General features: G+C 36.5%; 1 protein-coding gene across 7 annotated transcripts in view; it reads left to right on the top strand.

Moving 5' to 3' along the window:
* Positions 1–14657, top strand: part of KDM6A (lysine demethylase 6A) — a 141063-nt gene that overhangs the window by 68008 nt on the left and 58398 nt on the right. For all 7 annotated transcript variants that reach the window (XM_060770233.2, XM_060770236.2, XM_060770234.2 and 4 more), the window contains exon 7: positions 10772–10826. In XM_060770233.2, the coding sequence (XP_060626216.2) occupies positions 10772–10826 (55 nt within the window). The remainder of the gene's footprint in view (positions 1–10771; positions 10827–14657) is intronic.

Raw genomic sequence — 14657 nt, 5'->3', positions numbered from 1 at the left:
AGTGTGGTCAAGTGTTCCAATAAAGAAAAGAATGTTAAAGTTGCTAGTAACACAAGCTTGTCTGAACACCGAATGTAAAAGATTACATGTTTATAAGAAACTAGCTGTGCCCTGCCACGTGTTGCTGTGGCCTATAGTAAAACTTATCAAAGTTGAGGTAGATATCTGGACTATTATGAAAGAGAGGTCCCTACCTATTCCTTCCCCCTTTTCCTCCCCCTTTCTCTCCTTTCTTCCTTCTCTACCTCTTTCTTTCTTTCACTACTTGGTTTCATCCTTCTCTCTTTCCTTCATTCCCTCCCCCTTTCTTCCTTTGCCTTTCTTCCCTCCCTGTTTGCTTCCTTCTTTCGCTTTTTATTTCCTTTTATTTCACCACCATCATAACAATAACAATAATGCAATGCATTGCCTCTGGGACCTGACACCTCTCCCATTCCCCCTAAAAGGGTCTCAGAGGAACAATAGCATAATAATAATAATAATAATAATAATAATAATAATAATAATAATAATAGAAATAACAACCTTTACCCGCCACGTGTTGCTGTGGCCAATCTTCCCTCTTTCTCTCCTTCTTTCCCTCCTTCCTTCCTTCCTTCCCTCCCATCTTTCCTTCTCCTCTTCTTTCTCTATCTCTTTCCTTCCTTCCCCCTTTTTCTTTCTTTTCTGCTGTCTCTCTTTTCTTTCCTTCCATCTTTCCTTTTCTTTCCTTTTCTTCTTCCTTCTTTCTCTAACTTTCCTTCCTTCCCCCTTTTTCTTTACCTCCCTTTCTCTTTCTTCCTTCTTTCCTTCCTTCCTGTCTTTCCTAGATTTTGACAGGGCGGGAAGGGGCGGGGTGGGATTTGGAGGGGGCGTGAAGTAAAAGGAGGTAAGATTGGGGTGGGGGAGTGATGGAGCGTGGGGTTGTGTGTGTGTGTGCAGCGGCGGGGGGAGTGATGGAGCGTGGGGTTGCGTGTGTGTGTGCGGTGGCAGGAGGGAGTGATGGAGCGTGGGGTTGTGTGTGTGTGTGCGGCGGCGGGGGGGTGGGGTTGCGTGTGTGCGTGCGGCGGCGGGGGGAATGATGGAGCGTGGGGTTGCGTGTGTGTGTGCGGCGGCGGGGGGAGTGGGGTTGCGTGTGTGTGTGCGGCGGCAGGGGGAGTGATGGAGTGTGGGGTTGTGTGTGTGTGCGGGAAGCAGCGCGGCGGGGCTTGGAGTGGGCATGGTTTCCGCAGAGGGAACGTTGGCCGGAAGGGCATGTGCGCGCGCCAGGGAACTTGCGGCTGGGCGCCAATGCGCATGCTCAGTTGTTTTGCCGTTTTGTGAGTGTGTTGTTGTGTTGTTTTTCATTTTGAGTAGATACGTTTGTACCTTGTGGGTTGTGTTATGGGCATGGGAATTTTGGTTAAGTTTCGTTGGGGTTTTTTTGAGTTTTGTTTTTTTGCCGTTTTGAGTGTGTTGTTGTGTTGTTTTTCATTTTGAGTAATATGTTTGTACCTTGTGGGTTGTGTTATGAGCATGGGAATTTTGGTTAAGTTTCGTTGGTTTTTTTTAGAGTTTTATCCTTTTGCCGGTTTGTGAGTGTGTTGTTGTGTTGTTTTTCATTTTGAGTAGATATGTTTGTACCTTGTGGGTTGTGTTATGGGCATGGGAATTTTGGTTAAGTTTCGTTGGGGGATTTTTGAGTTTTGTTGTTTTGCCGTTTTGTGAGTGTGTTGTTGTGTTGTTTTTCATTTTGCGTAGATATGTTTGTACCTTGTGGGTTGTGTTATGGGCATGGGAATTTTGGTTAAGTTTCGTTGGGTTTTTTTTTAGTTTTGTTGTTTTGCCGTTTTGTGAGTGTGTTGTTGTGTTGTTTTTCATTTTGAGTAGATATGTTTGTACCTTGTGGGTTGTGTTATGGGCATGGGAATTTTGGTTAAGTTTCGTTGGGGGATTTTTGAGTTTTGTTGTTTTGCCGTTTTGTGAGTGTGTTGTTGTGTTGTTTTTCATTTAGAGTAGATATGTTTGTACCTTGTGGGTTGTGTTATGGGCATGGGAATTTTGGTTAAGTTTCGTTGGGGGGTTTTTGAGTTTTGTTTCCTCGTTGGATGCCCCTAACAAATTTATATATATAGATGGCAGTAGTGAATTTTAAAGGTTACTTGCAGAATGTGTAGATACAAATACAAAAGTGCAACAGAGTTGTTAAAAGTATGATTGAAGAGTGGGAGAGTGCAAAACTGAAGTCAGAATACAGCCTATATGTGCAGGATTGAATGTGTAGTAGGTTTCCAAAAGAGAAATGCATTTTTATTATTGATATGTGATTTTGTAGCATATGCATGGTCAATGAAACAGATGGGACATGCAGTGAATCAAAAGAAAAATGACGTGTGAGAGTGAAATGAATTTCCCTTGACCAGTTGAGAAAGCAGCCAACAGGCACACATTTTGGGAATCAAACCAGACATATAAGGAGTTATGAAGGAGTAAAAAAAGGTTGAATTAAGAAAAATAAAGTTTCAAAATTGTTCATGTTGTGAGTTTAAAATATATTAAAAAATGAAGATAAAAATCATATTAGAGGGCTTGGCTGTAACCTATGGTATTCAGATTGGCAACTAAAAGACCACATATGTAGTGGTCAGTGAGTTTGTGGTATAGTATGATACTTAGATATCTGTTGTGTAGCTGTTTGGTAGTGTCCAGAAGAAGAGCTTGCTCTGTTGATTGTTCCAGGCTTAGATTGGTGATAGGGTTAAAGTTATTGAAATTTTGGTGTAGTGTCTCAAGTTAGTTCTCTATCATGAAGATATTGTAAATATACCTCAGGTAGAGGAGAGATTTTTTTGGTTCAGGTGTTAAGGAGGTGTTGTTCCAAGTCAGCTATGAAAACATTGACATTTTGTGGTGCTTTCTGTGTGTTCATGCCAATATTGTTCAGCTTTTTACTTCCATGTAAGCAGAAGCTGGGAGAGCGTGTCCCTGGAAGCTTATTATGTATTTCACCATGGCCAGAATTTTGGGAGACCAGTAAAAACTGAACATGTACAAAAATTTGTATTTAATATTTCAATTCAGAGAACGTTGCATAAGAATTATAATATTATTGTTAACTGCCTTCAATATACAGTATCTGGGAAAACAAAACTTAGAGAAGATTACAGAGGAACAGAGAGAACTATTGAACAAAGAGATAAAGGAACAAGAAATAAGCAATGCGATTAAGAAATTACATGCTAGTAAAGCACCAGGCTATACAGAAAGCTTCTACAAAGTAATAAAAAAGAGATAACTCCCTTTAAAAAATATTCATGAATCAAGCCTTGCATCACGAAAAATACCAGAAACATGGAGAACAGCAAATATTATTATGATACATAAAGACAATACGGACCCTACATATGAGAAATTACCAACCAATATCCCTGCTCAATACGGACTATAAAATATTCACGAATATATCAGTGGATCGTCTGAAGATTTTCCTCAATGTATGGATTGGCAAGGAACAAATCAGATTCCTCCGCAATAGACACCTAAAAGATAATGTTAGAAACATATTCCACAACATTGAATATTATGAAACCAATCATAAAAAAGAATTGACCTTAATAGCATTATAAGTGGAAAAAGCATTTCACAATTTAAATTGGGATTTTCTTTTCAACTGCTAATGAACAAACTAGATTTGGGATTTCAATTTAACTATGCAATAAGTGCAATTTGCGAACAACAAAAGGCAAGAATTTCAATTAATGGACAAGTAAAAGAGGAATTTAGAATTTATAAAGGAATAAGACCAAGATGTCCTCCCTCACCGTTGATTTTCATACTGGCAATGGAAGTATTACTGAGAAATTTAAGAGAAGAATAAGATGATAAAAGGTACCGAAATAGGACATCGGACATATAAAATCAGAGCATTTGCCGACAATCTCATCTACATCATAGAGGATCCAATAGAAAATGTTGCAAAGTGGCTTAAGACAATTGAAGATTATGGATGATTGGCAGGCTTTAGAATAAATAGGGAAACATGTTTTTAACTAAAAATATGAACAAGAAGAAACAAGAATTTAAGGAGATTTCGGGCCTACAAATTTCATCAAAAATAAGATATCTAAGACTCTTAATTACAGCTAAAAATGCTGAGCTATTGGAAAACAATTATGGAGCCAAATGGAAAAAATAACGAAGGAATTAAGGAACTGGAAGAATTTAAATTTATCACTATTGGGAAGAATAGCAACAATAAAAATGAATATCTTGCCAAAATGTTGTATCTATTTCAAAACCTCCTGATAATCAGAAATACCAATTTTTTCAAAGAATGGAGCAAAGGCATGTTAAAATTTGTCTGGTAAGGCAAGAAACCAAGAATAAAATACTTAAATATGATTGATGACATAAAGGGGAAACATTGGCTTCCCTGATTTAAAACTTTACCATGATGCATGTGATTTAACATAGATCAAAGACTGGGTCACATTGAGAAGAGAAAAATTGTTAACTTTGGAAGGTTTTGACCTAAGAACAGGATGGCACTCTTATTTAATAAAATGAAAATTGAGAAAAAAAATTGTAAACCACTTCGTATGAGCTGCCCTAATTAGGATTTGGGATAGATAGAAAGATAAGTTTTATTCAAAAATCCCATTATGGGTTTCGGTCTTGGATGCAAGACAAAGAAGACTACTTGGATGGGTAAAATGACCAACCTACAAGGAAATCTAAAAATAAAACCAAAATGGATATTTCCAGTTGAAGACGTAGGAAGAGATTAATCAAAAGTATTAAAATGTCAGCTGGTTCCAATATATGCAAATAAAGGAATACTACTTGAAATATAAGAAATTAGGTTTCAATGATAGTCTCTTTCTGGAACAAACTGATCCAAATAGACAAAAAATATAACATGGATATACAACAAACTACTAGAATGGGCCACTGAAACCGAATCAGTAAAAAATTGTATGCTAAAAGGGGCAACAAATATTGGGCAGTCCATAAGGTTAGAACAATGGGAATAGATTTGGAATAAAAAACTCAAATATACATATGCAATAATAATAATAATAATAATAATAATAATAATAATCTTTATTTATACCCCGCCAACATCTCCCCAGTGGGGACTCGGAGCGGCTTACATGAGGCCAAGCCCGAACAACAAATTACAATAAAAATAAAACCGAAACACAACCGAAAATGCAAACAGTAAACAGCAACATCATAATAAAATAAAACATGTAAATACATAACAATATAAAGTTACAATAGACGCAATCACAATGACAATGGGTGGGCTGCATGTAATGATTAAAAGAGAGACTAATTAAAACTAATTTAAAACTCAGGCGAAATAAAAAGAGATAAGATTATTTGCGGAGGAGAGCTCATTATAGCAGGGGTTGAGGAATCAAGCTTTCCCACAGAGGGGGTACGACATTTACTCCAATGACAGAACATTGAGGCTAAGCAGTAGTGTGGGATTGTATACCTAGTCTCCAAAGGCGCAGCGGAAGAGCCAGGTTTTAAGATCCTTTTTAAAGGTTTCTAGGGTAGGGCTTTCCTAATTTCTCCAGGTAGTGAGTTCTAAAGTCTGGGGGCCACAGAGGAGAAAGCTCTCTCTCCTGTGCTTACCAGGCGAGCTTGTGAAGATGGCAGGGGCGAAAGAAAGGCCTCCCCAGATGAACGGACGTAAAAGAAAATTGATACAGAATGATGCACCGTTGATATATGACACCACAAAAATAAGGCATTATGTACAGAAATACCCAGAACAAATGTTGAAAATGTGGAAAACAGAAAGGGACTCTATACCACATGTGGTAGTCCTGCAAAAAAAGCCAAAAAATTACTGGAAAGAGGTGCAAGAGATAAGTCAGAAAATATTAAACACAAGAATTCAAATGAAGCCAAAATATTTCCTGTTAGGTTTAATAGACATGGACATTGATTTAGACAGAAACAAAGACATTCTTTTCACATATTCGACATCAGCAGCAAGGATAGTATATGCAAGGTACTGGAAAAAAGAAGAGCCTCCCCCAAAAGACCACTAGCTTGACAAAGTGTTGGAAATCATGGATATGGATAGATTAACATTTCTTATGAAAAAACATACAGGGAGTAAGATAGTGGAGCAAATACCATGCACTAAGACTATAAAACACGTAAAGAAGATTGAAAGACAAGACAATTTACTCCCTACCCCGTTTTACCCTTATCTTACCCATCCCCAGCCTTCCTCCACAGAAGACTCCTCTTCCCTTTGCAACATATTCCTTTCCTACCCATCCTATCTTCCACCCCCTTTTCCCTTCCTTTTTCCCAACCATTCCTTTAATTTTGTTCCCCCCATGTAAAACTTGCTAATAAAGATTATATTAAAAATTGTTAAAATGTGAAACTTTGTCATTTTTGCAGTCTCATATATGCAACTCTGCATACAGAATGCCACTTCTTGAAGAGTCATTTTCAGTGGGGGGTTTTTTCCATTTCCAGTAGAGTAGAGGATTTCCCCATACAATTTCTAGTGTATTTCCCACTGTAAAGTGACAATCTTAGCATCTAATTTCTCTCACCCCATCAAAAGTATTGGCAGAAAATATATTCCTCCTTTTTGACAATTATTCTTTCTTGTGTCACAAGTGAATCAAGTTAAAATTTGGAAAAATGTGTCAATTTCTCAAGGGTTGAGAGCACTTTAGACTTATGCCTGTAACATAAATAATATTTTAAGAGCTGATCTCAGGGTTGGGAGAAAGCTCTCCCATTGGCTAACCACAGTTTAGTATAAACCTTGTGGATGAGTGTTTTTGATGACAAGTGTTTACCTTTTCATAGCTTATCTAAAAAGAGGTGATTTGTGCTTCAACAACAACAACAATAATATAAATCTTTATTTATAGACTGTCCTCTCTCCCTGTGGGGACTCAGGGTGGTTTATAACACGAAAAGGCAAGCATTCAATGCCCAGACAAACGCCAAAAGAAACAAAACAAAACAAAACAAAAAAACCAAGTACAATAATGCAACATAATAAATATAATAATGACAGTGAACATATTGTATAAAAACTGACGTCAAAATGAAAAACAGGACACAAATAATAACATAGAAACAGGTTGCGCTAATCACATATTCAACATTAAAACATCTCAAATGATAAAAACAATTAAAATAAATTGAAATTTGACTGATAATAGTTGTTCTTGAAGTGTACTATGGAAAAGTCAAGGCCCGGAGGAATAAAGAAGAATAAAAGATGTGGAGTGGAAGAAGTGTGGCCTGTATGCCTCTTGTACCTGAACTAATTTTTGTGGTTCTCCTGTTCCATACACCCCCAATTTTAAAAAAAAAATGTTTAAGGTCAAAATTGGTCAGCAAAATTGGTCAGATTATTGGTGCTAAAATACCACCTAGTGTGCCTAAAAACACCTGTGACCCTTCAGACATCTTGGGAAAACCCAGTGAGCCAAAACTTGGTCAAAAGAGCTGATAGTGCAAACCTCTGAAAATCCCTCTCATTTCCAGGTAGTGTTATTGGCTCAGAATCCCATAATGCAAGGGGGTTGGGGAGGTAGAATTGGTCCCACTGCATTTGCCCACCTCAGTCAAGAGCACGGGGCTGGAAAACTTTCTTTACCTCAAAACTTCATGGCTTTTTGCTAGCATGTTAAAAGTAGGTTTTCAACTATACTATTGTCAAATGGATTTACAGTGATTTCATACATGGGTTTAACAATGGGCAAAACATTTGGTCTGAACATATTATTATTTAGATCAGACCTGTTCTATTCATATTATGCAAATGAAGTGCTTTGTTCACCTTCTTTTGTTGTATTTATGTAGTAAATTCTTCTGTTTTGATTGTGCAGTGTAGGGTGAAAAGGAGTGCTTATGCCTTACAAGCCTGCTTTCTTTTAAAAAGATGAATTAATTCCAATTTTGAAGGACTCTGGAGAGCAAACTAATGAGTTGATTTAGCTGCGCGTGCTGCACGTCCTCCCACCCTTACCCTCAACATGCCTGTCAGATGGAGGCTTGGCTGTTTGCCAGGGCTTTGATTATGCAAGGCTTTCTGTGTCCTAGTTATCTGAACAAAAGGCAGCTCTTAGGATCAAGCATCACACCCAGGTCATATAGTTAGCAAAGCCATCTCTAGGAGTTGTTCTCAGCTGGGATAAGGCTTTCCCACTGTGGTAAGTTCATGTCAGAATTATCAAGCTTGTAATGGTGGCTTCACTTAATGTAACATATGCTATTTAAACCACCTATTAGGAAATCTTGCAGTACCAGCTAATGGATGGAAATAGAAAATCCCAATGCTAGGACATTATGCTTGTTGATGTATAGCTAAAAGAGTTTTGCATTCACTTTTTGAGTATTTTCTTATTGTTTTGTATTGATACGTTTGAAGCATACTGAAATAAAATAGAACCAGAAAAAAACTTAAACAAATTTAGGTCTGCTCCTCAGTGCATGTAGAGTACTATTGAGAATAATGTCTGTGTAGGATATGATTAAGGGCTTTGTTAATACCCAGACACTATACTTGTGATTCCTTGTAATGTTTGCAACTTTTACTGCAATCAAATCATCAGCAGGGACTATGAAGAGGAAAAAAGATTCCTGATTAATTCTGTAGACATAATCCTTTATAAATCAAACAATGTCATAGACTTTAGCTGCGCTCCTTTAAAAGATGTCACCACATGTAAACATTGAAATGGGTGACTTGTAGGTAATTCCTTTTGCTTGTGATTTGAATTTCTGTAGATGGATGTCTGCCTTGAGGTATTGAATGTCGTTTCTGAACTGCAGTGGCCTCTCCTGCATAATAACTATTTCACACAGCAGCAGCAGCCAGCTTCAGTACTGCAATATTTGTGAGAGATGCAGATGTTTGCTAGCTTTGGTTTGCTGCAGAGCTGGATATTTGATACATTTTTAGTTTGTGGTACCGAAGACACTAAATAGTATTTTGACAAAGGAGCTCTGTTGTTCTACATGACTGTTTTTCTAAAGGAATACTGCAGAAGGAATCTCAGCGCTTTGATGTAACTATATATGCTGGATTGTTCTGGATGACTGGGTTTGTTCTTGTATGTGGTTTATAGAGATACCTTTATGATAAGATGGTTTATTTTGTGAATATGCAACTGCATGCTTTTGATTGTCAACATAGCATTATCATGCCTTGTTCTAAATGGTTCTGGTAAAAACAGTACATTTTGTAATTCTGAATATTCTGAGATTTTGAGATTGTGCTAGAATGTTATAATAAGAATGAATGATACAAATGCATTCTTGTTTTGAGCCTCATTAGTGGCTCCCATTTCAAAATTAGAGCAATTTCTTCGTTGATATTAAACACTGCTTGTTTATATTGACTTGTTTCAAATATTCATACTTAATATTGATAGTTTGAATTTTCCTTCTTGTTTTGTATAGCTTAGTATCATTTGAGGGACTATTGAGCAATTATAATTTTGTGTCTTACAAATGCATAGACTCATTTATTAAGGCCTCTAAGCAAAGCATGTTTCTATTATAAAACTGTATGGTGATCTTTTCACATATTTTGTTTATTAGAGTCTTGAAAAATGTGTAGGTGGCCTTGAGGCTGAGGCTATTGTAGCATCTGTAGTATGCTGCAGCCTTTATAATCACTTCGTTTTTTTGACAATGACAGTTAACACACTTTTCTGAGAAATACTTGAAAACAGCTTAATTATATAATTTATTGTTTATTAAAGAAACGGATGCCAAGAAATGAACATCCTTCTGCCAGATCAAATTTGACAGTGCTATTTTTGTAAGACCATTCAAATTACATGGCTGCAATCAGAGTAGTTTTATTATCCCTTTTGTTCTTAGGTTCCAATTTTACTAGATTACACTGATTAATGAGTAATTTAATTAAATTGTTATTAAAATGTTATTAAAAGTCACTGAATATAATGCTTCTTTATATGATGTGAAGACATACCTGCAGTATGGAGTAATATTCTATTGTTTCAGTTATACTAATAAGATGAATAAGATCAACTTGTAGCTGTTTTAAATTTTGTGTCGAAAGTGACAATATATACTTTGCTAAAATCAAATGCTGCGTTAACAAATATGGTTTTATTATTCATAGAAATTATTTAAGTGAATGTATGAAATGTAGCATTTATGTTGGATTGCTCTGTCAGTATATAAGAGCTTCAGGGTGTGGAATACTACATTTTTAATTTTAAAAGTTGAATGATTGATAAACCTTTTCATGAAAAAAATGTGATATCCCATAGTCTTCAACTTTAAAGATAAATCTTCAGTTTCTTAATTATGGGAAAGTATAGTTCAAAGATATAATTTTTGAACATGAGAAAAGAGTAATATTTTAATCTTTTTATGAGAGTTATTTATTTGCATATATTTTAATTCAGGTTTTGGGAAGCTGATATAACAGCTATATGGATATAATAGGTAGCAGAAGAGTTTATACTTTTTCCACATTCATACTGAATTGCTGATATTTATGTACACTGTCATAATTAAAAGCAATCAGTTTTTGATTATGTTAAACAGATGCTTTAGTCGTAATCAAAAAGGCAACCTGTGTAAAATTGCTAAATTGAAATGTATATCATTGATTCAGAAGGTCTTCTCTAGTTGGGACTAAGTATGGGATTTACATCCTTAGCATCAAGTATTTTACTTCGGTTGAACCAAAAGAAAATAAATATGCTTAACATTATAAAATAAGCAGTGCAGTAGCTTGATAAGTTCAAACATTTATTTCTCTTTTCTTTTGCAGCATTTTCAGTTGGCTTTGGTTGACTGCAATCCTTGCACTTTGTCCAATGCTGAAAGTAAGTATTGAAATCAATTATTACTGATCTGCTAATTTTGCAATCCTCAACCAAAATTGTCTTGACACATCTGCCCCTCTATGTTTATCCAAATGACCAAAACAGCCTGGTATTAGAACCAGTTCTAGAGGCTTCAAGCTAGATCTGGCATTAGTCAGTTAGATCAATAACTCTTTAGTGTTGACAGCAAATCTGAATCATTTCCAAAAAAGACCAACGTTTCCCTTCAGCACCACTGCAATTTCTCACTTAAAATTTCATACATCTGTATAGAACTTCAAACCAGGCTTTTAAAAAGTGCAAAGTGTGTTCTCTTTCAGCTTTTTTTATTAGTTTAAGAATACAAGACAGATCAGTTCTTTCGTTTAGTTATATTTTTTAAAAGATGAAGGCCAAATTAGGTTACAGCTCCAATCAAATCAAACTCTATAAAAGTCAGAAGTAATCACTGAAGTAAATGGGAAAGGGGAAGGATCTTGTTGCCTTACGTGCACGATTCTTAATCTTCTATGTATTTAAGATGTATACTTTGAACAGAATATTTGTGACCAAAAGTATATATTTTATCAATTTCATTTCAGTTTCTTTTACTTTTTAGTAATTAAAAGCTAAAATAATATCACATTTCATTGAGGCGATTTAAAAATCCAAATGAATTAATGAACACATTCTACATGTTGGTTCCATTAACTCAAATAGCTTCTCCTCTATCAGAGCAACAAAATTCAAGCCACTGGACATCAGCTTGTCTCCATCCCTTCAGGACCCCTTTCTCCTTTGCAGAATTGCCTGTCTATAGAATAACACACTTGAAGAGACTCCAAGGGCCATCCAGTCCAACACTCTGCCATATAAGAATATACAATCAAAACACTCTCAACAGATGGCCTCTGTTTATAAACTCCTAGAGAAGGATATTCCACCACATTTCGAGACAGTATATGGCCCGATCAAACAGGTCTTATTGTAAGGAAGACTGGAAGACATTAAAAAAAAAACAATAATATATTATTATAGGGTCTCCAGATAAAGAGGATAATAAACTGAAATGGTTGCCTGTATTATATGGATAAAAGGCACTTATAATTTCAATACAGATTTCAGGGGGGGAAAGTCCACTCAAAATGATTTGTACATCTTTGGTGACTTTCGTTTACTGTGTTTGCTCATTTTATGGTGCATAAAAAGGGACCAAGTGTTCTGCAATGTATTACTTTTGTCAGTGGTTTTTGCTGCTCTAGCCACACATGGTAATTTTTTCCATCAATAAAATATCCCAGATTTTATTCTTTTCCAAGTATTTTATATAATTCCACAAGAGTATAATGGCATAAGTGTGTTTTCCCTGGTTGAATGCTGAGATGGATTTCAGGACAGGAGATGTGAAGATTTCCTCCTTTTATAATATAGCAGTCTCTCATAATCATCAATTATTCATCAGTCTGGCATTTTGTTCTGTTTTCAAACTTCCATGTAATTTTGCTACAAAGTCTCTTCAGTATTTTTCCTCATTATAACATATAGGTTCAAAAATGTTATCAATCTCACATTGTTTGAAACTTGTCCAGTACACTTTCTTTAGCTAAAACCGAGGCATGTTCTACCTGTAGCTAAGTATTGCTTATGTTTTGTACTTTGTCAACTACATGTTCTTTTATAATTGGTTTGTTGAAAGTAATAAGATTTCCCATGGAAACCCATCGCCTAAAATTATTGAGGTTTTCAGAACTAATGGTTTCGGTAGCATTAGAAAGGGTCATAATGGAGAGGAAGGTAGTTCCTGGGTTACAAACATCTGACTTACATATGACTCTTAGTTACAAATGGGGGTGGGGCAACAGGAAGTGAGAGTAAATATATCCCTAGGAAGGGAAATTCACTCCTGAAAGAGTTATCATGAGAAAATGATGTCTCTCCTGAAATTTTATCTTCTGAATAGGGGCACAGATTGCAAAACAAATGTTACCAGAGTGTTAATCCTTCCCTATGCTATCCAAAACTAAAAAAAAAATTGACTGGAGTTGCACTTAAATATGTATCTGTTTTGACTTACATACAAATTCAACTTCAGAACAAATCTACAAAATCTAACTTGTTTGTAACCCGGGGACTGCCTGTATTCACATATTAAGAAGGGATTAATATGTTGTTAGTTGCTGTTTGTTTGTCTTTTTGAAGTGAAAATTCATATCTGTAGAATCTATTTTTCTTTCTTTCTTTTATAATTTGGGTTGACAATGCTGATCTGGAGTATTTTTTCCTTCTATGCCAGTTAAAGCCAAGGCTTTGTTTAATATCAATTGAATTCCCTCCACCTTAAATGGTAGAGCCAGTCCTTTTCCCAGTTCTGTCCTGTCTCAGTTGTGCTAGGGCAAGGCTTTCTGCACTCCAGCTGTATGCCTTTTGACAAGTTTGCGTCTATGAATGCATTTTTGGTAAATGTGTTCTGCAGCAAGTAATAACTCTTTATTGCCTGACTGATGATGTGGTGACCTCTTGTGTAAGTCCCAATATAAGGAATAGCTCACCACACTGCAGGAAAACAGGAACATTGGTACTTACTGTGAAGGTTCTGTTTCTGAAGTTTATTTATTTATTTATTTACATCACTTATATCCCGCCCATATCAGCCCACAGGCGACTCTGGGCGGTCTACATCGGCACAATTCGATGCCATCAATACAATACAACAGCAAAAAACAATTAAGTGCATTTAGACAAAAAAGACAGTGCAATAACAATTTAAAAAGAGCTATATCCTCTCATTCCAATCCTCATCCGTTTCATCGTCTTGGCCGTTCCTGGGTCATTCTCCATCTCAAGCTTGACTATCTATTCCGGGGTTCTGAATGCTTGCTTGAAGAGCCAGGTTTTTACTTTCTTCCGAAAAGTCAGGAGGGAGGGGGCTGATCTTGAGAAGCAGACGGGATCGAGAGCAGGGCCTCCTCAGATGATCTTAAGTTCCTGGAGGGTTTGTAGGAAGAGATGCGTTCGAATAGGTAGGCTGTAGGGCTGGGCGGTTTCGTTTCGTAATTTCGTAATTCGTTAAAAATTCGTGGTTTTTTTTGATAACGAAGTGATATTGAACCATTCAGGAGCAACTAAAAAACGAAACGAATTTTTCCAATTCGTTTCGTAATTGTTTCGTTATTGATTCGTTATTATTTCTGCATGTCTGGTGCAAGTTTTAGGGTTGCTGTTTGTTTTCTCAGTGAAAAAAAATATAATTATCACACCAACAGTCAACAACAGAGGGAGAGGGAAGCTTCTGAAGTTTTTTTTAGCGTATTGCGCGATCGTGGCCGCCATTAACGAATCGATTCGTAATTGTTTTGTAATTGTTTTATGATTTCCGAAATTTCGTAAATATCGAACTTTTTTAAAGGAAAATTTCTGAATTCTTTTAAATAACGAAACGCAAAAAACCCCTAAAAACGAATCGAGTTTAGAAACAAATTTTTCCGTGTTTGGACAGCCCTAGTAGGCTGGGCCGGAACCATTTAGGGCTTTATAGGCTAAAGCCAGCACTTTGAATTGAGCCCGGTAGCAAACTGGCAGCCAGTGGAGCTGGCGCAACAGAGGAGTTGTGTGCTCCCTGAGCGCCGCTCCTGTTAGCAACCTGGCTGCCGCACGCTGGACCATTTGAAGCTTCCGGGCCGTCTTCAAAGGCAACCCCACGTAGAGCGCGTTGCAGTAATCTATGCGGGACGTTCTGGGAAGGAATCCTTTCCAGGATGGCTTTTCATTTTGAAACTTCTGGCAGCCTTGTAATTTACTTGATTTAAAGAATCTGAATTTTCTTGATTTTATTGATGTTTGAACTGATTTAGA

This window comes from Anolis sagrei, chromosome 3 (assembly GCF_037176765.1).
Source record: "Anolis sagrei isolate rAnoSag1 chromosome 3, rAnoSag1.mat, whole genome shotgun sequence".
Classification (NCBI taxonomy): Eukaryota; Metazoa; Chordata; class Lepidosauria; order Squamata; family Dactyloidae; genus Anolis; species Anolis sagrei.
The sequence above is the reverse complement of the archived record's forward strand: the minus strand, read 5'-3'. Positions and strand labels throughout refer to the sequence as shown.